This window comes from Mustela nivalis (assembly GCF_964662115.1).
Source record: "Mustela nivalis genome assembly, chromosome: Y".
Lineage (NCBI taxonomy): Eukaryota > Metazoa > Chordata > Mammalia > Carnivora > Mustelidae > Mustela > Mustela nivalis.
In genome coordinates, this window is record NC_139041.1 from 29858201 (window position 1) to 29881975 (window position 23775).

Sequence of the window (23775 nt, forward strand, 5' to 3'; positions counted from 1 at the left end):
ATCAGTTGCATTTCTCTACACCAACAACAAGACAGAAGAAAGAGAAATTAAGGAGTCAATCCCATTTACAATTGCACCCCAAACCATAAGATACCTAGGAATAAACCTAACCAAAGAGGCACAGAATCTATACTCAGAAAACTATAAAGGACTCATGAAAGAAATTGAGGAAGACACAAAGAAATGGGAAAATGTTCCATGCTCCTGGATTGGAAGAATAAATATTGTGAAAATGTCTATGCTACCTAAAGCAATCTACACATTTAATGCAATTCCTATCAAAGTGCCATCCATCTTTTTCAAAGAAATGGAACAAATAATTCTAAAATTTATATGGAACCAGAAAAGACCTCGAATAGCCAAAGGGATATTGACAAAGAAAGCCAACGTTGGTGGCATCACAATTCCGGACTTCAAGCTCTATTACAAAGCTGTCATCATCAAGACAGCATGGTACTGGCACAAAAACAGACACATAGATCAATGGAACAGAATAGAGAGCCCAGAAATAGACCCTCAACTCTATGGTCAACTAATCTTCGACAAAGCAGGAAACACTGTCCAATGGAAAAAAGACAGCCTCTTCAATAAATGGTGCTGGGAAAATTGGACACCACATGCAGAAAAATGAAATTGGACCATTTCCTTACACCACACACAAAAATAGATTCAAAATGGATGAAGGCCCTCAATGTGCAAAAGGAATCCATCAAAATCCTTGAAGAGAACACAGGCAGCAACCTCTTTGACCTCAGCCACAGCAACATCTTCCTAGGAACATCACCAAAGGCAAGGGAAGCAAGGGAAAAAATGAACTATTGGGATTTCATCAAGATCAAAAGCTTTTGCACAGCAAAGGAAACAGTTAACAAAATCAAAAGACAACTGACAGAATGGGAGAAGATATTTGCAAACGACATATCAGATAAAGGACTAGTGTCCAAAATCTATAAAGAACTTAGCAAACTCAACACCCAAAGAACAAATAATCCAATCAGGAAATGGGCAGAGGACATGAACAGACATCTCTGCAAAGAAGACATCCAGCAGGCCAACAGACACATGAAAAAGTGCTCCATATCACTTGGCATCAGGGAAATACAAATCAAAACCACAATGAGATATCACCTCACACCAGTCAGAATGGCTAACATCAACAAGTCAGGAAATGACAGATGCTGGCGAGGATGCGGAGAAAGGGGAACCCTCCTACACTGTTGGTGGGAATGCAAGCTGGTGCAGCCACTCTGGAAAACAGCATGGAGGTTCCTCAAAATGTTGAAAATAGAACTGCCCTATGACCCAGCAATTGCACTATTGGGTATTTACCCTAAAGATACAAACGTAGTGATCCAAAGGGGCACGTGCACCCGAATGTTTATAGCAGCAATGTCCACAATAGCCAAACTATGGAAAGAACCTAGACGTCCATCAACAGATGAATGGGTCAAGAAGATGTGGTATATATACACAATGGAATACTATGCAGCCATCAAAAGAAATGGAATCTTGCCATTTGCGACAACATGGATGGAACTAGAGTCTATCATGCTTAACGAAATAAGTCAAGCGGATAAAGACAACTTTCATATGATCTCCCTGATATGAGGAAGTGGTGATGCAACATGGGGGCTTAAGAGGGTAGGAGAAGAATAAATGAAACAAGATGGGATTGGGAGGGAGACAAACCATAAGTGACTCTTAATCTCACAAAACAAACTGAGGGTTGCTGGGGGGAGGGGGGTAGGAAGAAGGGGGTGGGATTATGGACATTGGAAAGGGTATGTGCTTTGGTGAGTGCTGTGAAGTGTGTAAACCTGGTGATTGACAGACCTGTACCCCTGGGGATAAAAATATATGTTTATAAAAAATAAAAAATTTTTTTAAAAAGTATTCTTAAAATTTTAAATAGCACTCTCATATTTATTACATTTTTGCTTTTTCTTAACAACAACTTCAGCCATTTTTCTTCAGTTCATTGTGTTTGTATACTAACTTTTCTTCAGCCTCTCACTCTTAAGCATGCTAGTAGAGCATGCTTCCAGGTCTGATGGCTCTGACAGCGGAATGAGTATTAATCTGAATAACCCTCTCCCCTTTGACAACACAGACCGTCTAACTGCCTAGCAGCTTGCTTTGCCTTCTGACATGCTCACTAGCCATCATGCTCATCCTTCTTTTCCAGATCCACTTCCTCATGATACTGTCTTCTAACTGGGCTTTCTTAAAGAATGCAAGCAAAATGCAGGCTTACCAGGATGTCAAAGCAAAGGAAGAACAGGAACTGCAAGATATCCAGTCTCGGTCAAAAGAACAACTCAATTCGTACACATAAGAGTTTGCCAGAGTGTTACGGGCTGACGCGTTGACAGCCCTGCCCACAGCAGAGACAGCTGCTCTGCAGTACAGATGTGTACCCCACCAAACAACCTATTCACTTCACTGTCTGGCTTCAGCTGCTGGGATGTATTTCTGGGAACATCTTCCAGCAGGTCAATCTTTTTCTTTAGAGCAGATGTTGGAGGTTTCATGTTAGCCTTTTTGAAATACAGGGCATATTCACAATCTTACCAAGACAAGCAATACAAATGTATCATAGCTTTTGTGAGGTGCCCTGATATATCACTATCAGGGATATAAACTATAAGCTCATGTATGCTATCTGTGCTCTGCTAAATTTTCTATATTTATATGGAGAATAAACTGGAACTCTGACAGCGGCATGAATTAAGCCTTGACTTTTAATGTGGCTTATGTTAAATCAAAAAAAATTTTAGCTGAGTTTCTCTCTCTCAAATCCAGAACCATAAATTTCTTCAGCCAACTAGAAACCTATTCCTCCTATTGAAACCTACACAACGAAATAAGCTGGAATTTTACACATTAACAAGCCGTCAGGAATCAATTTTATATAAATTTCATTTTAATAAGGTGGAAATAACCCAATGTCATTAGTCCTTTTGGAAAAAAAAAACCACATCATTTCTGCCTTAATAAGTATTTGCTTTAAATTTCTGAGCATTTAATTTGCAATAGTAAACCCTAAGCCTTTACAAGTTTGTATTATAAATGCTTTTCTTCATTAAGAAATATTACCTTAAAATAATCACTATTCTAATCCATTCATACATAGTCTGGATAGTGAGTTTACAGTTTCATATCAACCAACTAAAATCTAATTACCAATAGACTACAGACTTTCTGCTCATCATGCTTTAGTAATTTAATTTAGAGTATTCATTTCACTTTTTCTTATCAAACCTTCATTTTCTAGAATAATCATGTTTTATTTCCAGCAAGAAAACTCTTTAAGTTTAGGCCATTAAAAAAAAATGTAGTTTTTAATTCATTGTGTTCCAGACCAGTAAGTGACTAAGTACTGGGTATTACTGACAGTAAACTTTGTGTTGTTCTTTATGAAATTATATATAAACCTGTTGGATGCATTAGTGCTTTTTAAAAGGGACTGCATAATATAGGGTTAACTATATATATATATATCAGTGAGTTGTGATTTGGCTGTTCCCCTGATTTTAAAACATATGTGTATAGAGATGTCTTAATTTTTAAAAGCATATTTTTATCAACATCCTATTAAAATTGAAAAATCCTCAGTTACGACATTTCATCATTTCGTTTGGTTGGTAAATGACTAAAAATGTGTACTTGGATCTTTTTGTTTTCTTTTTAACTGGGAGAAGCTCTCTTCAATGTAGAACAATTGTTCCAGAATGCCTTGTTTTGTTTTCAGGTTGCATGACAGACTTAACTTTTTTTTTCCAGCAGTGGAGGTGCTGTTAGAGTCCAGTGTTCTAGAAGACATGCTCTCTCAAGTCTAATTTTACTTTTCTAATTCTGGTAACTATTACTAAGAATATTTTAAAGTTTTCTGAAGTAGTCTAATTTTTTTTTAAAAAGCACTAAATTTTGCTATGTGTAAATTTTTGTAACCTAACACTGAATCAGTATCTTCTGTCAGTGCCTAGTGATTCCTGTTTAAGGATTTCTATTTAAGTGTTACAATAAAAATTATAGATAACAGTCAATACTGGTGTATGCTTATTTCAAACATCTACTTAGATGAAATAGGTTGCAAATGTAGTAACAATTATGGAATACTTCATTTACTTGGCTTTTACAATACATAAATACTACCTTTCTTTGTCTTAGAATGCTGTCACTTTTAAATAATATGCATAATCAAGATCTGACAAAATATAATTCATCAGGCTGTATTTTACATAAATACTAGTAGTACTTTATATATTTATATAAAAGTTAAAAAAAAAATCTGACTAACTTTTCCCACAAAAGTTATTTGCCCATAGAAATGAAGAGAAACTTAATATCTGCCACTAATTGAGGAAACTAAAAATAGAAGTCTTTTAAATAAGTCCATATAAATACAACATGAGGAGGAAGTGAATTTAGAGTGCTAAGATGTTATGAGGTGGTGTTGAAAGTGAAGATGTCAAGTTCTTGGTGGCAGTAGGACTCAATGTTTGATATGCTAAATGTGATGCCTGGACACCTCATTTCTTCACTTTTAAAGGGATACTGCAATGAAAAATTCCTTAGAAGCCTAAGCAATAACAAAACAAAGAAATCACCTGCCACCTTGCTATGGATATTAGTGACCTAATAAGTACGATGGACAAACCCATTTACCCCAGTCTGTATTTGTACAGGGAAATGATCTCTGGGACCTCACTGAAAATACAGACAGACAAATCCATCCCAGGTTAGGAGGTGGAGGACCATGGGTTAGTCTCATGGCCTGGGAAACCAATTCAGTCCAGGCAAATTTATGGTCAGCCTCAAGGACATTTTGTGTGCACTTTTTGGTGACTATACTGGCAGTGTCATTGAAGAACTTTTTCAGGATGCTCCACAAACAAAATGATGGACTGTAAGGTACAGGTGTGCAAAGATGAAGAAATGGGAACAGCAAATGCACTTCCTCCTCCCTTTCTAGAAGCTCTGTGGGTGCTGCATAGAAGTTCATTTACACTATTTATTCTGTGTGTTTTGTTTTGTTTTGTTTTATAAACATATAATGTATTTTTATCCCCAGGGGTATAGGTCTGTGAATCACCAGGTTTACACACTTCACAGCACTCACCATAGCACATACCCTCCCCAATGTCCATAACCCCAACACTCTCTCCCAAACCCCCTCCCTCCAGCAACCCTCAGTTTGTTTCCTGAAATTAAGAGTCACATATGGTTTGTCTCCCTCCCATTCCCATCTTGTTTCATTCATTCTTCTCCTACCCCATAACCCCCCATGTTGCATCTCCACTTCCTCATATCAGGGAGATCATATGATAGTTGTCTTTCTCAGATTGACTTATTTTGTGCAAGCATGATACCCACTAGTTCCATCCACGTCGTCACAAATGGCAAGATTTCATTTCTTTTGATGGCTGCATAGTATTCCATTGTGTATATATACCACATCTTCTTGATCCATTCATCTGTTGATGAACATTTAGGTTCTTTCCACAGTTTGGCTATTGTAGACATTGCTGCTGTAAAAATTCGGGTGCCCCTTCAGATCACTACATTTGTATCTTTAGGGTAAATACCCAGTAGTGCAATTGCTGGGTCATAGGGTAGTTCTATTTTCAACATTTTGAAAAACCTCCAAGCTGTTTTACAGGGTTGCAATAGCTTGCATTCCCACCAACAATGTAGGAGGGTTCCCCTTTCTCCACATCCTCACCAGCATCTGTCATTTCTTGACTTGTTAATTTTACCCATTCTGACTGGTATGAGGTGATATCTCATTGTGGTTTTGATTTGTATTTCCCTGATGCTGAGTGATGTAGAGCACTTTTTCATGTGTCTGTTGGCCATCTGGATGTCTTCTTTGCAGAAATGTTGGTTCATGTCTTCTGCCCATATCTTGATTGGATTATTTGTTCTTTGGGTGTTGAGTTTGCTAAGTTCTTTATAGATTTTGGACACTAGTCCTTTATCTGATATGTCGTTTGCAAATATCTTCTCCCATTCTGTCAGTTGTCTTTTGATTTTGTTAGCTGTTTCCTTTGCTATGCAAAAGCTTTTGATCTGATGAAATCCCAATGGCCTGGGAAACCAATCCAGTGCAGGCAAACTAGGGGGATGGTCAGCCTCAGGGACATTTTGTGTGCAAAAATTTTTGCACACATTTTTGACCTTGCTTTTTGCCCTTGCTTCCCTTGACTTTGGCGATGTTCCTAGGAAGATGTTTCTGCAGCTGAGGTCAAAGAGGTTGCTGCCTGTGTTCTCCTCAAGGATTTTGATGGATTCCTTTCGCACATTAAGGTCCTTTATCCATTTTGAGTCTATTTTCATGTGTGGTGTAAGGAAATGGTCCAATTTCATTTTTCTGCATGTGGCTGTCCAATTTTCCCAACACCATTTATTGAAGAGGCTGTCTTTTTTCCATTGGACATTTTTTCCTGCTTTGTCGAAGATCAGTTGACCATAGAGTTGAGGGTCTATTTCTGAGCTCTCTATTCTGTTCCATTGATCTATTTGTCTGTTTTTATGCCAGTACCAGCTTTGTAATAGAGCTTGAAGTCGAGAATTGTGATGCCACAAACTTTTTGCTTTCTTTTTCAATATTCCTTTGGCTGTTCGAGGTCTTCTCTGGTTCCATATAAATTTTAGGGTTATTTGTTCCATTTCTTTGAAAAAATGGATGGTATTTTGATAGGAATTGCATTAAATATGTAGATTGCTTTAGTTAGCATAGTTTTCACAATATTTGTTCTTCCAATCCATGAGCATGGAACATTTTAACATTTCGTTTTGTCTTCCTCAATTTCTATCATGAGTACTTTATAGTTTTCTGAGTATAGATTCTTTGCCTTTTTGGTTAGGTTTATTCCTAGGTATCTTACAGTTTTGGCTGCAGTTGTAAATAGGATTGACTTCTTAATTTCTCCTTCTTCTGTCTTGTTGTTGCTGTATAGAAATGCAACTGATTTCTGCGCATTGATTTTATATCCTGACACGTTACTGAATTCCTGTACAAGTTCTGGCAGATTTGGAGTGGAGTCTTTTGGGTTTTCCATATATAGTATCATATCATCTGCAAAGAGTGAGGGTTTGACTTCTTCTTTGCCGATGTGGATGCCTTTAATTGCTTTTTGTTCTCTATTGAGGGTAGGACTTCCAGTACTATGTTGAATAGCAGTGGTGATAATGGACATCCCTGCCATATTCCTGACCTTAGCGGAAAAGCTTTCAGTTTTCCTCCATTGAGAAAAATATTTGCTGTGGGTTTTTCATAGATGGCTTTGATAATATTGAGGTATGTGCCCTCTATCCCTACACTTTGAAGAGTTTTGATCAGGAAGGGATGCTGTACTTTGCCAAATGCTTTTCAGCATCTATTGAGAGTATCATATGGTTCCTGTTCTTTCTTTTATTAATGTATTGTATCACATTGATTGATTTGCAGATGTTGAGCCAACCTTGCAGCTCTGGGATAAATCCCACTGGGTCGTGGTGAATAATCCTTTTAATGTACTGTTGAATCCTATGGGCTAGTTTTCTGGTGAGAATTTTTGCATCTGAGTTCATCAAGGATATTGGTCTGTAATTCTCTTATTTGATGGGATCCCTGTCTGGTTTTGGGATCAAGGTGATGCTGGCCTCATAAAATGAGTTTGGAAGTTTTCCTTCCATTTCTATTTTTTGGAACAGTTTCAGGAGAATAGGGATTAGTTCTTCTTTAAACGTTTGGTAGAATCCCCCTGGGAAGCCGTCTGGCCCTGGGCTGTTGTTTGTTCAGAGATTCTTGATGACTGCTTCAATCTCCTTATTGGTTATGGGTTTGTTCATGTTTTCTATTTGTTCCTGGTTCAGTTGTGGTAGTTTGTATGTCTCTAGAAATGCATCCATTTCTTCCAGATTGTCAAATTTGTTTGTGTAGAGTTGCTCATAGTATGTTCTTATAATTTCTCTGGTGTTAGTTGTGATCTCTCCTCTTTCATTCATGATTTTATTTATTTGGGTCCTTTCTCTTTTCTTTTTGATAAGCCTGGCCAGGGGTTTATCAATCTTATTAATTCTTTTAAAGAAACAGCTCCTAGTTTCGTTGATTTGTTCTATTGGTTTTTTGGTTTCTATTTCATTGATTTTTGCTCTGGTCTTTATTATTTCTCTTCTCCTGCTGGGTTTAGGCTTTCTTTTTTGTTCTTTCTCCGGCTCCTTTAGGTGTAGGGTTAGGTTGCGTACTTGAGACCTTTTTTGTTTCTTGAGAAAGGCTTGTACCACTATATATTTTCCTCTCAGGATTGCCTTTGCTGTGTCCCACAGATTTTGAGCCATTGTCTTTTCATTATCATTTGTCTCCATGAATTTTTTCAATTGTTCTTTAATTTCCTGGTTGACCCATTCGTTCTTTAGAAGGATGCTATTTAATCTCCATGTATTTGGGTTCTTTCCAAATTTCATCTTGTGATTGAGTTCTAGCTCCAGAGCATTGTGGTCTGAAAATATGCAGGGAATGATCCCAATCTTTTGATACCTGTTGAGTCCTATTTAGGACCCAGGATGTGATCTATTCTGGAGAATGTTCCACAGGCACTAGAGAAGAATGTGTATTCTGTTGCTTTCAGATGAAATGTTCTGAATATATCTGTGATGTCCATCTGGTTCAGTGTGTCATTTAAGGCCTTTATTTCCTTGTTGATCTTTTGCTTGGTTTATCTGTCCATTTCAGTAAGGGGAGTGTTAAAGTCCCCTACTATTATTGTATTATTGTTGATGTGTTTCTTTGATTTTGTTATTAATTGGTTTATATAGTTGGCTACTCCCACGTTAGGGGCATAGATATTTAAAATTGTTAGATCTTCTTGTTGGACAGATCCTTTGAGTATGATATAGTGTCCTTCCTCATCTCTTATTATAGTCTTTGGTTTAAAATCTAATTGATCTGCTATAAGGATTGCCACCCCAGCTTTCTTCTGATGTCCATTGGCATGGTAAATTGTTTTCCACCCCCTTACTCTAAATCTGGAGGTGTCTTCAGGTCTGAAATGAGTTTCTTGTAGGCAACATATAGATGGGTTTTTGTTTGTTTGTTTGTTTGTTTGTTTGTTTGTTTTTATCCATTCTGATACCCTGTGTCTTTTGATTGGGGCATTTAGCCCATAAACATTCAGGGTAACTATTGAGAGATACTAATTTAGTGCCATTGTATTGCCTGTAAGGTGACTGTTACTATATATTGTCTCTGCTCCTTTCCGATCTACTACTTTTAGGCTCTCTCTTTGCTTAGAGGAACCCTGTCAGTATTTCCTGTACAACTGCTTTGGTGTTTGCTAAGTCTTTCAGTTTCTGTTTGTCCTGGAAGCTTTTTATTTCTCCTTCTATTTTCAATGATAGCCTAGCTGTATATAATATTCTTGGCTGCATGTTTTTCTCATTTAGTGCTCTGAATATATCACGCCAGTTCTTTCTGGCCTGCCAGGTCTCTGTGTATAAGTCTGCTGCCAATATAATATTTTTACCATTGTATGTTACAGACTTCTTTTCCCGGGCTGCTTTCAGGATTTTCTCTTTGTCAGTAAAACTTGTAAATTTTACTATTAGGTGATGGGGTGTGGACCTATTCTTGTTGATTTTGAGGGGGGTTCTCTGCATCTCCTGGATTTTGATGCTCGTTCCCTTTGCCATATTAGGGAAATTCTCCCCAATAATTCTCTCCAATATACCTTTTGCTCTCCTCTCTCTTTCTTCTTCTTCTGGAATCCCAATTATTCTAATGTTGTTTTCTCTTATGGTGTCACTTATCTCTCGAATTCTCCCCTCATGGTCCAGTAGCTGTTTGTCTCTTTTTTTTTTTTTTTTCAAACTGATGAAAAGTTTTATTTTTTACACTTAAAGGCTGATGAATAACCATTACTAATTCTATTAAAGAAAACCCAACATCTCATCAGAAAGGATAACTATATTTACTCATTAAATAGCATTTAAGTTTTTTACAACACAACTTGAAAATACCCAGCATGCACGTTTAATCTAGTACAATGGATTCATACCAAGTATACATGTTACAAGCATCAAGGCTGAATTACAAATTATCGTAGTCATCATTGTCATCATCATCGTCATCATCATCATCTTCTCATTTTCTTTTCATTGCATTTGGTGATTCATTGGCAGTATTTTGTGATGACACCATGTTAATGGTAATAAGAATGTTTTTGGACCCAATTAATGATGGATTAGTCAGAACATTCTGAACTGCAGATGTTGCAGGAACTGATGCTTTTACAGTTAGGGACTGTGAAGTGGGCATCTGTACCTTAAACCTTTGCCCTGTGAGGGACATTGGAGTCCCTACTTTAGTTGACACAGACATGGTCTGTGGGGTTGGTGTGCCAAGAGTGGGAGTACCTGGTCTGCTAGTAACTGAACCAACACTTAGCCATGGAACTGTTATTCTTCCCACAGAGGTAGATGCCTTTTTTTGTAAAGACTTAAGTCTATAGTTTGGAGCAGTCAAGCAGTATCTATCAGGTTGCAACCTGGGGCCTGAATATGGCTTGATTAATGGCAAAGGAGTTTGATTTCTTTGCCTTGCAATATCTAATAAAAAATCTCTTGGGGGAGGAGAGGTAAAAGACTGATCAGCATGACACTGGATGGCCAATCACACATCATCTGCATCAACAGTAGCTTTCTTAGCATGGCTGGAATAAATTTTTGCATCATCTAGAATTGTGGTTACATATCAGAAGGCAAACTCCAACATCTGATTTATAACTCTTGGATCATATTCTGTAATCCCCATATCCTTCAGGATTTGTGCCATCATCTGTGCATCTTTCAGCATGCTCTTGGGAGAACTTGCCAGACTCCATGATATCCATTGATCAGACTTCTCAAGCTAAATCACCCACATTAATGTATTTCAGTCCTGATCTTGATGCAAGTTCTTTGCCTAGCGTGGTTTTTCCAACCCCTGGTGTACCGGTGAGCAGGATGTTCGGAAGCCTGTTTGTCTCTCTTTTGCTCAGCTTCTTTATTCTCTGTCATTTGGTCTTCTATATCATTAATTCTTTCTTCTGCCTCATTTATCCTAGCAGTGAGAGGCTTCATTTTTTATTGCACCTCAATAGCTTTTTAAAAATTTTAGTTCTTTTATTTCTCCAGAAAGTGCTTTTATCTCTCCCGAGAGGGTTTCTCTAATATCTTCCATGCCTTCTTTGAGCCTGGCTAGAACCTTGAGAATCATCATTCTGAACTTTAGATCTGACATATTACCATGTCTGTATTGATTAGGTCCCTAGCCTTCAGTACTGCCTTTTGTTCCTTTTTTTTCCCCTTTTTTTTGTGGTGTATCTTTCCGCCTTGTCATTTTGTCCAGATAAGAGTGTATGAAGGAGCAAGTAAAATACTGAAAGGGTGTCAAAGGAAAACACACTTTAACCAAATCAGAAGAGCCCCCAAATCAGGGAGGGGAGAAAGGGGATAAAAAAAAGTTCAGGGAAAAAAAATTTAAAAAAAGAAAACAAATAAAAAATATAAAAAATAAAAAATATATATATATTAGATAGACTAGTTTAAAACGTTAAAAAAGAAAAGGGTAAAAGTTTAAAACAATTTAGAGGAAGAAAATAAAATTATTTTTAAATTAAATTAACTGCAAGACTAATGAATCATGGGGAGAAAGCCATGAGTTCCGTGCTTTGCTTTCTCCTCCTCTGGAATTCCACTGCTGGACTTGGTATTGAACCTGCACTCCTTGGTAGGTGAACTTGGTCCTGGCTGGATTTCTTGTTGATCTTCTTGGGTGGGGTCTATTGTAGTGATTCTCAAGTGTCTTTGCCCCAGGTGGAATTGCACTGCCCTACCAGGTGCTGGGCTAAGTAATCCATTCAGGTTTACTTTCAGGAGCTTTTGTTTCCTGAATGCTTTCTGTAGAGTTCCAGAGGATGGGAATGAAAAAGGCGGCCTCCCAGTCTCTGGCCTAGAGGAGTGGAGAACTCAGGGCCCCAATCCTCAGTGAACCCTCAGAGAATAGCGCCCAATAACTCCCATCTCCCTGGCCTCCGGCCGTGCTCCAAGCTCACCCATGCTGTGACCGGTTCAAGGTAACCCCAAGGTGAGACCTCACTCTTCGGCTGTGTCTCTGTAGCCAGCTTTCCCATTCTAATACCTGCAAGCTCTGCGACACTCAGACACCCCCAATCCTTCTCTGACCCTGCGGGACCTGGGGCCACACTGACCCCACATGGGCTTCACCCTGGTTTAGCCTCTGGAGCAATGCCCCTCAGTGGAACAGACTTTTAAAAGTCTGCTCCGCCACTTGCCGGGAACTAACCCCCCCCCCCCAGTCTATCTTTCCATCGCTTTGGATTCACTTCTCCACCAGTCCTACCTTTCAGAAAGTGTTTGATTTTCTGTTTCTAGAATTGCTGTTCTTCTTCTCTTCGATCTGCTGATGGATTTGTAGGTGTTTGCAATCTTTAGATAAGCTATCTAGCTGATCTCCTGCTACCTGATGTAGCCTCAGCCTGCTACATCTCTGCCATCTTGACTCCTCCCCCTCTCTGTGTGGTTTCTAAAGGTCACTCTGGAAAAAGATGTCCAGTGACCTACTGCAAGTTATGGGATGTCTTCCACAGGAGAAGCTCCAGAACAGCCCAGCATAGAGGCAGCACTGGTCTCCCATTGGGGTATATCCTGGCTCTGCTACTTGATGGCTATGAGACCTTAATCAAATCACCAACCTATCTATGCCTCTCATTACCTCATCTGTAAAATGCAGATGGTCATAGCACATATGCTTCATATGGGTAATATAAAAATTAAGTGAGTTAATACATAAAAAGTTTTAAAATTGTACCTGGTTGGGGGCACCTGGGTGGCTCAGTCAGTTAAGCATCTGTCTTTGGCACAGATCATGTTCCTAGGGTCCTGGGATCAAGCCCACATTGGGCTCCCTGTTCAGCAGGTTTCTGCTCTCTCTTTCTTTCTCTCTGGCAAATAAAAAAATAAAATCCTTTAACAATTAATTAATTAATAATAAATAAATAAATAGTACCTGGTATACAGAAAGTGCTCAGTAAATTTTACCTTATCTTTTTATCACCATCTAAGAAGGGGTTGCATTCATTTTCAAGAAGAAGATGTCATAAGACCAGATACAACATTGTATATACCATTTCTAGAATCTACTATGGAATAAATCAGGAGCAAAAAAAAAAAAAAACCATAAGGAGAGTGTTTTGACAAGTGGTCTCCCAACTGTGGAGAAGAAGGAACACAGTGAAACTTCCAAATGAAGGCCTGGAGTTTGACTAATAGGATAGGTTAGTCTTATTCAAAAAGTTACACAAGTTGGGGGGTGGGGGAGGAGACAGCTTATCCTTATACTGAAAGGCCTAACAATGATAAATTTTATGGCTGGAGAAGGGGTATCACATGACTAAATTACTCTTGGTTTGCAAACTATAGTATCAAAGAAAATGATAGAAAAATCATAATGGAGTACATGTAAAATCTTTATTAAGAATTTTCTCTTTTTACCAAAAAAAAAAAAAAAAGCCTTAAACATTATATATATTCTCACTTTTACATGTAAAAAAGATAAGCAGCAAACACTATCCCTAAAAGTAAACTGGCTTTTCACGCAAAAAGTCTGTGAAACTAAGCTGGGGAAAGAAAGGAATGAAAATTTAAAATATTCATGTCAGGTTTATTCTGAAATCTTCATAATGTTCTCATTAATTCAAGTGAAAAGTGTCTGTCTTCCTTGCTTGTAATTAGTATAAGGTTCCCTTGCACAAATAAAAAAACAGTTTTCTTGAGCCATTTGTTTTGAATGACTCAATAATTTCTGATAGGCAACCTCTTCTATCTCACAACTTCCCCTCATTGAGAAACTACTAATAATGGTTTTGGATAAGAATGCAATTTTGGGAATACCATACCTTTCCTATTTGTCACTAGATGGCAGTGTGCCCACTCTTGAGCCTTCTCACATTTTTTTTGGTTGTTTTTGTTTCTGTTTGTTTGGTTTTTTTTTTTTTTTTTTCAATTCTGATACAAAGAGAAAGGAGGAATTTTTAATTATGTACATACTAGTTTAATAGAACTCTTAATTTCTGCAAAAAACTTTTTTATGTGTGGGACAGCGTGGGTGGCTCAGTCGTTAAACATCTATCTGCCTTTGGCTAATTTCATGATCCTAGAGTCTTGAAATGGAGCCCTATATTGGGCTTCTGCACTGTGGAGGGCCTGCTTCTCTCTCTCTGCTGCTCCCCCTGCTCGTGTTTTCTTTTTCTGTCTTCTTTCTCTCTCATAGATAAAAATCCTTAAAAATTTTTTTTTTTTTAATGTATATGAAATATAACTTGAGTCTACAAAATTGGTCACTTTTTCATGCTAAGTTTAGGAAATTTCCAAATTGCATTTTTGTATTACAAATATTTGTAGTACTTTAGACTTTTGTCTCATTAAATATTTCATACTTGATGTCTCAGTACTAATGAATTCATTAGTGATTGATAGAGCTTTGTTTTTTAAACAGTCTTTACTCTTAAAACAATAATAGACAATCCAGCCTTTACAAATTTGAAAAAATGAAAATCTGAAGATTATACCCATCTAAAAACTATGAAATTTTGTTGAAAAAGTATTATATATGTTAAAAATTGAAGACTCCATTCAAACTTTGGATTTTCATGGATTTACCTTGTTGTCCCGTTAATGGAGATGACAAATTCCTAGCCAAAGGTTTTTGTGTAAACCATTAAAAAGCTTGTTTGTTTACCATTCCCACCTACAGATCAAGATCTTTGAAGCATTAGCACCTTGGCTGCCAATTTCTAGTTTCTCCCATGCTAAATATTTTTTTTTCCAATTTTTATTTAAATTCTAGTTAGTCAACATACAGTACAAATGCTGGTTTCAGGAGTGGAATTCAGTGATTCACCACTTACATATAACACCCAGTGCTCATCACAAGTACCCTTTTTAATCCCCATCACCCATCTAGCCCATCTCCCACTGACCTCCATCAGCATTCACTTTATTCTCCGCCATTAAGAGTCTCTTATGGTGGGGTTCCTTGGTGGCTCGTGGGCTAAATCCTCTGCCTTCGGCTCAGGTCATGATCCCAGATCCTGGGATGGAGCCCCATCGGGCTCTCTCCTTGGCAGAGGACCTGCTTCCACCTCTCTCTCTGCCTGCCTCTCTGCCTACTTGTGATCTCTGCCTCTCGAATAAATAAAATCTTTAAAAAACAAAAAAAGAGAGTCTTTTATGGTTTGGTTCCCTCTGTTTTTTCTCTCTTCCCATATGTTCATCTGTTTTGTTTCTTAAATTCCACATATTAGTGAAATCACCATATATCTTTCCCTGACTGATTTCAATTAGCATAATATACTCTAGCTACAACCACATCATTGCCAATGACAAGATTTCTTTTTTTTTTTTTTTTGGAAGACTTAAGTAATATTCCATAGTATATACATAACACATCTGTTTTATCAATTCATAGCCAATGGACATTTAGCCTTTTTTTTTTCATAATTTGGCTATTGTTGATAATACTATTTTTGATAATACAACTATAAAGAGCAATATGCTTGCACCCCTTCAAAACAGTATTCTTTTATCCTCTGAGTATATACATACTAGCACAATTACTGGCTTGATAAGTAGGTAGCTCTATGTTTAACTCTTGGAGGAAGTTCCATCATGTTTTCCAGACTGGATGCAACTGTACACATTCCTACCAACAGTATAAGAGGGTTCCCATCCTGGGAGAGCACAATACCTGTTGTTTTCTGCATTGTTAGTTTTAGCCATTTTGACAGGTGTGAGGTGGTATCTCCTTGTTTTGATCTGTATTTTCCTGATGCCAAGTGATCACTTGCACAGTTATGCTGTGAATGAAGAGCATCTTTTCACATATCTGTTAGCTATCTCGGTCTTCTTCGGAAAAATGTCTGTTCAGCCCTTCTACACAATCACACTGAGCTAGTAGCCGCACCTGCTCCCTGCCACTGCCTCTGAACCATGGACTCCCGCAAAGTGAGCGAGCTTCAGGCTTTCATGAAAATGTATAAGAAGGATCGGAGCGTTCTGCACACCGAGGAAATGCGTTTCCTGCGGGAGTGGATGGAGAGCATGGGGGTAAAATACCACTCATAAAACTAAATCAGAAGACAGTATCAAGGAAGAAAAACCAGATAGTAAGAAGGCGGAGAAAAACATAAAGACAGATGAACCATCAAGTGAGAAGAGTGATCTAGAAATTGACTAATGAAGGTGTGATTGAACCAGATACTGATGCCCCTCAAGAAATGGGAGAAGAAAATGTAGAGATAGCTGAGGAAATGATGTATCAGGCAAATGATAAAAAAGTGGCTGTCATTGATGCCCTAAATGATGGTGAACTACAGAATGCCATTGACTTGGTCACAGATGCCATCAAACTAAATCCTCGCTTGGCCATTCTGTATGCCAAGAGAGCCAGTGTCTTCATCAAACCACAGAAGCCAAATGCTGCCATTTGAGACTGTGACAGAGCTATTGAAATAAATTCTGATTCAGCGCAGCCTTATAAGTGGCGTGGGAAAGCACATAGACTTCTGGGCCATTGGGAAAAAGCAGCACATAATCTTGCCCCTGCTTATAAACTGGATTATAATGAAGATGTTAGTGCAATGCTGAAAGTTCAACTGAGGGCCCAGAAAATTGCTGAACATGGGAGAAAGTATGAGTGGAAACATGAAGGGCGAGAGATCAAAGAAAGAATAGAAAGAAAGAGCCCAGAGGGAGGAAGAGCCCAGAGGACAATCAGGAACTCATTATGGCTCTTTCCCAGGTGTGTTTCCTGGAGGAATGCCTGGAATGGCAGGAATGTCTGGGCTCAATGAAATTCGTAGTGATCCGGAAGTTCTTGCAGCCATGCAGGATCCAGAAGTTATGGTGGCCTTCCAGGATGTGGCCCAGAACCCAGCGAATATGTCAAAATATCAGAGCAACCCAAAGGTTATGAATCTCCTCAGTAAATTGTCAGCCATATTTGGAGGTTAAGCATAATGCCCTTCTGACAAATAATGCCTCTGCTGAAGGAAAAGCAACTTCAGTCACCTAATGGATGTCACAATAATACAAACCAGTGTACCTCCGACCTTCTCATGAAGAACGCTGGGGTGCTGTGAAGAGAATCCCTACCCCTCTGCTCCCCATGCAACTGAAACATTCTACAATGGTTTGCCAATAGGGTATTCATTCAGATAATGTTTTCCTACTAGGAACTACAAACTTTAAACACTTTTTAAACCTTAAAAATATTTAAAAACATGTTAAAAGGGTGTGTTAGTCCCTACATTTTTCTTTACTAATCATTTCAGTTATTTTTCCTTTGGATTAATTGGGCAAGGAAGATATTTCAGTGTGGAAGATTCATTGCTCAGTTATAACGAGTGAAATAAAGATTGATTAGTGGGAGGCAAATAATACATTAAAATAGATGAAGTTTGAGTTGGAGATACGGTTTCTGAGGCATTTTGACTTGTCTTTTTAAATGCTTTATTTTTTAAACACAATTTATTTTGATAGAACCATTGGGACCACCAGTATTGCAGTCAGACCTGGGTAGGGACCGCAAGTGTTTGACAGGGCAGCAACAACATTACTCCTTTTATATAGTGTTCAACCTTGTGCAGAAGCATTTAAATCTTACACTGCGGTGAAGGGATGATTTTTATAATGCTTCAGTAGACTTGGATTACTTAGCTATGTTCTTGTCTGAGATAGAAAATAAATGTTTTGCGTTCTTTCCACATAGGGGAAATAAGGGAATACCTTTTTTTTTTTTTTTTTTTTTTTTATTTCTGTGTTTAGAGTGACCTTTCCTGGTCAGAAAATACCCATCTCTTTGTGTGCTTTCTGCTTATTTTCATGTCCCCCCTTCTCCCCTCCCAGTACTCTTTGAACTAAAGATAGTCCTTTTTCACTGGTGTCATCACTATTATCATCATTCACAGCATAATTGTGCAAATATATGTAATGCTGGGTTTACTATGTAATACATATAGTGATTATGTAAGGTAATACCCATAACAGTTGTAGTTTCTTACTTGGCCAAGCGATTGCATATTTAAATGTTAGGTTTCTGCTTCGGTGAGATCTTAACCATCTCAGAAGATGTTGGAAGGAGGGATTCCCTTTGATGTTCAGTCTTCTGAGGAAATACCTGTTGCAGTTGGAGTTTATCTGACATTATCCATCTTCGTAGTTTGGAGAGTATGAGGTTTGAATTCATTAATATACATAGAGGGGAACCAAATTTCTTGATCCAATATGAATTATAAAATTGATGAGATCCATGGTTCTTTATTGTGAAGTCGATGGCATTATGAGTGTCCTTATTCAGCTCTTGAATACTGCACCATATCCCACACCTCTCCTTTTTTCCTTCCCTCTCCTCTAAGGATGAAGAAATGATGGATATTCTGTTGTACATTCAAATCTTAACATTAATTAAGACTAAGTCTAGGCACTGTACTAGAAATCACTAGGTTTCTACCTTTCCAATTTAATGTGCTGGTGTTCAAAAAACAGTTTTCAAGGGATGAGACCCTCTATACTTTGCTTATTTGAAGAATCAGTGGTAGGAGCAGTGAAGAAATAATTTCTGAAATAGCACATTTCTGAAGTCATAAGAAAGTTGATTCAAGTTCTAACCCTTTACTGTACACAAGCAAATAGAAATGCATCTGTTATATAAGTGAGAAAAGGCTGTATGCTAACTGAGCATGCTTTTTAAATCCTTTAAAAATACTCAGCATATAAACTTGCGTTTGAGCTTGTCAGCGGAAAAAAAAAATGTCTGTTCATGTCTTTTGTCCATTTCTTAACTGGTTTACTTGGATTTGTGGTTGTTTGCTTAAGTTCCTTATAGATTTTGGATTCTACGTCTTTATTAGATATACCATTTCCAAATATCTTACCCATTTTGTGGTGGCCTTTAATTTTGTTGATTGTTTCCTTCACTGTGTAGAAGCTTTTTATGTTGTTGAAGTCCTGATAGGTTATTCTTCCTTTTGTGCCCTTTGCCTGTTGCTGGTGTTTATAGGGATTGTATTAAGTTTTATTTTGGATAGCATAGACATTTTAACAGTGCTTTTCCAATCCATGATCATAGAATGTTTTTCCATCTGTTTGAACTTCCTCAATTTGTTTCATAACTATTCTATAGTTTTTGAAGCACAGAGCTTTCACCTCTTTGGTTAGGTTTATTCCTACATATCTTATGGTTGTTGGTGCATTTGAAAATGGGCTCCATTCCTTGGTTTCTTTTTCTGCTGCTTCATTACTGGTGTATAGAAATGCAACACATTTCTCTACATTTGTATTATACCCCACAAGTTTGCTGAATTCCTATATCACTTCTAGTAATTTTTTGGTGGAATCTTTCAGGTTTTCTACAGTGTATCATGTCATTTGTAAATACTAAAAGTTTGACTTTTTCCTTGCTGATCTGAATGCTTTTTCTTTCTTCATTGTCTGATGCTGAGACTAGGACTTCCAATACTTTGTTAAATAATAAGAGTCAGAATGGACATCCCTGGTCATAAAGGGAAAACTCTGTATCTCCCCACTGAGGATGATATTAGCTGTGGGTCTTTTTTATATGGTCTTTATGATGTTGAGTTATGTTCCTTCTATTCTCTACTTGTTGAGAATTTTTTCAAGAATAGATGTGGTAAGTTGTCAAATGCTTTTTCTGCATCTTTTGAGAGGATCAAATGGTCCTTTTCCTTTCTCTTATTAATGTGATGTATCCTGTTGATTGATTTATGAACCATTCTCACAGCTCAGGGGTATATCCCACTTGATCATGGTGAATAATTCTTTTAATGTACTGTTAGATTTGATTTGTTAGTATCTTGTTGAGAATTCTTTGCACCCATGGTGAATAATTCTTTTAATGTACTGTTAGATTTGATTTGCTAATATCTCATTGAGAACTTTTTGCATCCGTGTTCTTTGAGGATATTGGTCTGTAATGTTCCTGTTTAGTGGGGTCTTGATTTTGGAATCAAGATAATGCTGGCCTCACAGAATGAATTTGGAAGTTTTTCTTTCCCTCCTAATTTTTGGAACAGTTTCAAAAGAATAGTTTTGGGTTAGGGCAGGGCTGTTTTAGTAGACATGTACTCCTTTAGGTTTGTCTAGAAAATGTTCTCTCTCACCTTCTATTCTGAATTAGAGCCTTACTAGATAAAGAATTCTGGCCATGTATTTTTCCAATTCTGCACATTGGATATATCATGTCAGTCCTTCCAGTCTGCCATGTTTTTGTGCACAGGTACCAAAGACCTGATATATTTTCCCTTGTAGGTTAAGGACTTATTTCCCTTGCTGCTTTCAGGATTCTTTCCTTGTCTCTGTATTTAATGAATTTTAAAATGCTATACTTTGGTGTTGGTGGCCTGTTTTTATAGAATTTAATTTGAGTTTTAGAGCTTCTTGGATTTGGATGTCTGTTTCCTTTCCCAGATGAAGGAAGTTTTCAACTATAATTTTCCCAAATAAATCTTCTGCATCCTTTTCTCTCTCTCCTTCTTTTGAGCCTCCTTTGATATAAATGTTTTACACTTTAAGAAGTCACTGAGTTTCCACGTCTATATTCATGATCCAATGTCTTTCTTTCCCTCTTCTTTTTGGTTTTATTACTTTCCACAGTTTTATCTCCTATTATTACTGATTCTTTCCTCTGGTTTGGTTTCTCATTTTCATGGCATCCACCCAATTTTATAACTCACTTATAGCATTTACATTTACAACTCACTTATAGCATTTTTTATTTCTGCTTGACTAGTTTTAAGTGTTACTTTGAGGAAGTAAGGGGTTGTCTAGTGTTTTCTGTGCTTTTCTCAAGGCCAGCTGGTATCCTTATAATTGTCTTAAATTCTGGTTCAGGCATCTTATTTATATCAATTTTGATTAAGTCCCTGGCCAATTCTACTTCTTCTTTCTCTTGGGGTGAACTTATTATCATTTCATGTAGTCACTGGTTCTTTTTGTATGATTGTTATGCAAGCATGTTATATTCCTGCTCCTCAGAGTATTGGCTGTATTAAGAGATCCTATACTGTTTTTGACCTAGTAGCTCAGGAGGTATTTCAGAGTGTGCATTCTGCTGTTGTGTATTGCCTTCCCTTTTGCTCAGGTCAGTCCTCTCCAAAGTTTCTCCTTGGCTGCAGTAGGGGGTGTTTGGACCTTGTCCACGTGTGGTAAATTTTAACTAAGTGTGTTTTGGTCTGCTTGTTAAAATAACCTAGGAAGTAGAAGAAGGAGAAGGGGGAGAAGAGGAGGAAGGGGAAGGAGAAGAAAAAGAAAAGAAGGAGGAGGAGCAGGAGGAGAGGAGGAAAATGCCTGTGGAGTGGGAGGAGGAGGAGGGAAATGTAGGGGGAAGAAGGAGGAAGAGGAGGAGAAGGAGAGGGAGAAGAAGAAGGGGGAAAGAGAGAAGAAAAAGAAGGAGAAGGAGGAGGAGGGATAGCTTGATCATATTTTCCCCTAGAGCTGAAGCTTTATAGCACCCTATGCTCAGTAGATCTGATGTGTGCAAGGGGTTTGTACTGGTCTTCTGGGGGTGGGACCTGCTGTGTTGATTCTCAGGCAGACTTATTCTAGTGGAGGTGCACCTGTAGGCATAGGGGGGTTTGCTGTGAGTGCCTCCAGACTCCATTGGATGACTGTGGCTTGCACCCTGAAGTATGTTAGTGCTAATGGGCAGGGATGGTAAAACCCCACCCTCTTATCCTTAGAATGGGGATTTTGTGCTGCCAATCTTCACGAAAACCTCACAGAAGAGCAATCAACCCTCCTGGGTCCCCAGCTTCCATCAGATCCCTGCCCTCACCTGTCCATGTCCAAGCTGCCTGCCCTGCAAATAGCACAGTAGTCCTGTGTTTTATCTTAGGTGCACCTGGGTTTCACACATTCCAAGTTTTAGGGAACTGTGCTGCACTAACCTGCATGGATAATGTAGGAAAAGGCCTCACCACAGTCTGGTCAGTGTCAGCTTGTCCCAGAGAAGCAGTCACAGGACAGCACAGCATTTCAGAGTTTATGGTAAAATATAGCCAAACCTGGTACCAAAGTGTGCTGCCATAAGCTGATATCTCCTTCCTATGCTAATAAACAGGGCAGCATATTGGCTCAGCCATGTCTTTTGTACCTAAAGCTATGCCACCTCTACCAAGTGTACTCCAAGAAGGGGAATAATTTCTCACCAGGTGGCCCAGGGGATCCTCAGACCATACTTTCTGCACCCAGGCCTCTGCCCTCTTTCCCCACGGGAGCACCACTAAGTCCACACGGACAACTCCAGTGATGGTGCAGACTTCTAAAACTTCAGACCTTGAGCTCTGCTGCTTGTATAAAGCAGCTCTGCTGCTTGTATAAACTTGTAGTAGTCAGTGCCTCTCCTTTACCCACTCAACAACTTTGGTGAAGAAATTTCTTGTGCAGTCCCCTGTGCTCGCTCTCTCTCTCTCCCCTCCCACCCCCCATCATCAGGGCTCCCTTCCCTCTGTAGCACCCACTGTTCTTCTCTCCCCCAAATCAACTCTTCGTACCTCCTACCTTCCATGACACAGCCACTTTTCTACCTGTAGATGTGCAATATTTAATCATTCTGAAGATCCAAGAAATCTCAGTCCTCAATTTCTTGGATCTTCAGAATGATTAAATATTTATCTAGCTCTGTTTAAGGGAGGAAACAAGCTTAGGATCCCTACCCCTCCACCACCTTAACTCATTCTGAAATATATATATATATTTTTTTTTTAATTATTTTTAACATCAGCACATTTTTCTTCTGTTTATTGAAAACTTCTATTTTTTTCCCATTTCAATCGTCACTGATTTTTCAATCACCCTTTACAAAACAGATAGTTATAAAAATAGGAAATACATGAATATGTTTTTAAATGCATCATAAATGTTTTTAAAAATTACATAGTGATATAATGTTGATTTTTATTTAAATACAGTCTGCAAGCCAGAGAATTTTAGGCTGTTATTGTTATTGTTAATTCAAATGATTTCTACAAAGAGTAGTTTCTCAATCATTTCAATTCAGTCAAGGAATGGACTAATAAGTATAGTATGTTTTAGACTCAAATCGACTTACTGCAAAGAATAGTCTTCTGGATGGTTAACTTAAACAAAATTTAGCAAGCATATTAAGTGGCAAAGTAATCTATCTTTGTAGGACCAAAATCAGGACATAGAAGTCAAAGATAGACTAAAGAAAGCAATGGGAGACTGTGAAGGCAAGTATGAACTACCAGCCACCTCCCCTAGGTTCTTTTAGTCCCACCTCTGCTTCCAGCTAGCTGACTTTGACACTGTATTCTTTAAACTCCATTTATAAGATATATACGTACAGCAAAAGCAGTAAACATCCTTTACAAGTGGAAGGATCAGGATAAGAATGCATGCAAAAGTATACTATGAAAAATTTTTTAAAGATTTTATTTATATGAGAGAGAGAGAGTACACAAGAGGAGGAAAAAGATAGAGGAAGAGGGAGAAGGAGACCTCCTGCTGAACAAGGAGCCCAACACAGGGCTCAATTCCAGAGCACCAAGATCATGACCTGACCCAAAGGCAGACACATAACCAACTGAGCCACCCAGGAGACCCTATACTATGAAACTTTTAAGAAGCTATATTTAGCTTTTCTCACTGCTTTGAAAGAAAGGTAAGGAACGGGATGACTATAGGAGCTTCAAA

General features: G+C 38.2%; 1 protein-coding gene and 2 pseudogenes across 7 annotated transcripts in view; 2 read left to right on the plus strand and 1 right to left on the minus strand.

Annotated features, from left to right (window-relative positions):
- The window catches only part of LOC309856875 (neuronal membrane glycoprotein M6-b-like), a 197948-nt gene that overhangs the window by 45732 nt on the left and 128441 nt on the right, over positions 1-23775 (plus strand). For 3 of the 5 annotated variants that reach the window (XM_082718663.1, XM_082718665.1, XM_082718668.1), the window contains one exon: positions 2186-4040. The exons of 1 other annotated variant lie outside the window; for it this stretch is intronic. In XM_082718663.1, the coding sequence (XP_082574789.1) occupies positions 2186-2335 (150 nt within the window). In that variant the 3' untranslated portion in view covers positions 2336-4040. Of the gene's footprint in view, positions 1-2185; positions 4041-23775 lie in introns of those variants that run through there. One more of the 5 variants, XM_082718664.1, reaches the window with a different exon arrangement.
- On the minus strand, positions 10073-11018 carry LOC309856946 (transcription initiation factor TFIID subunit 9 pseudogene; annotated as a pseudogene). Its single transcript has one exon. The product of its transcript is annotated as a transcription initiation factor TFIID subunit 9 pseudogene (transcript).
- LOC309856849 (hsc70-interacting protein pseudogene) lies at positions 16033-17055 on the plus strand (annotated as a pseudogene). Its single transcript has one exon. The product of its transcript is annotated as a hsc70-interacting protein pseudogene (transcript).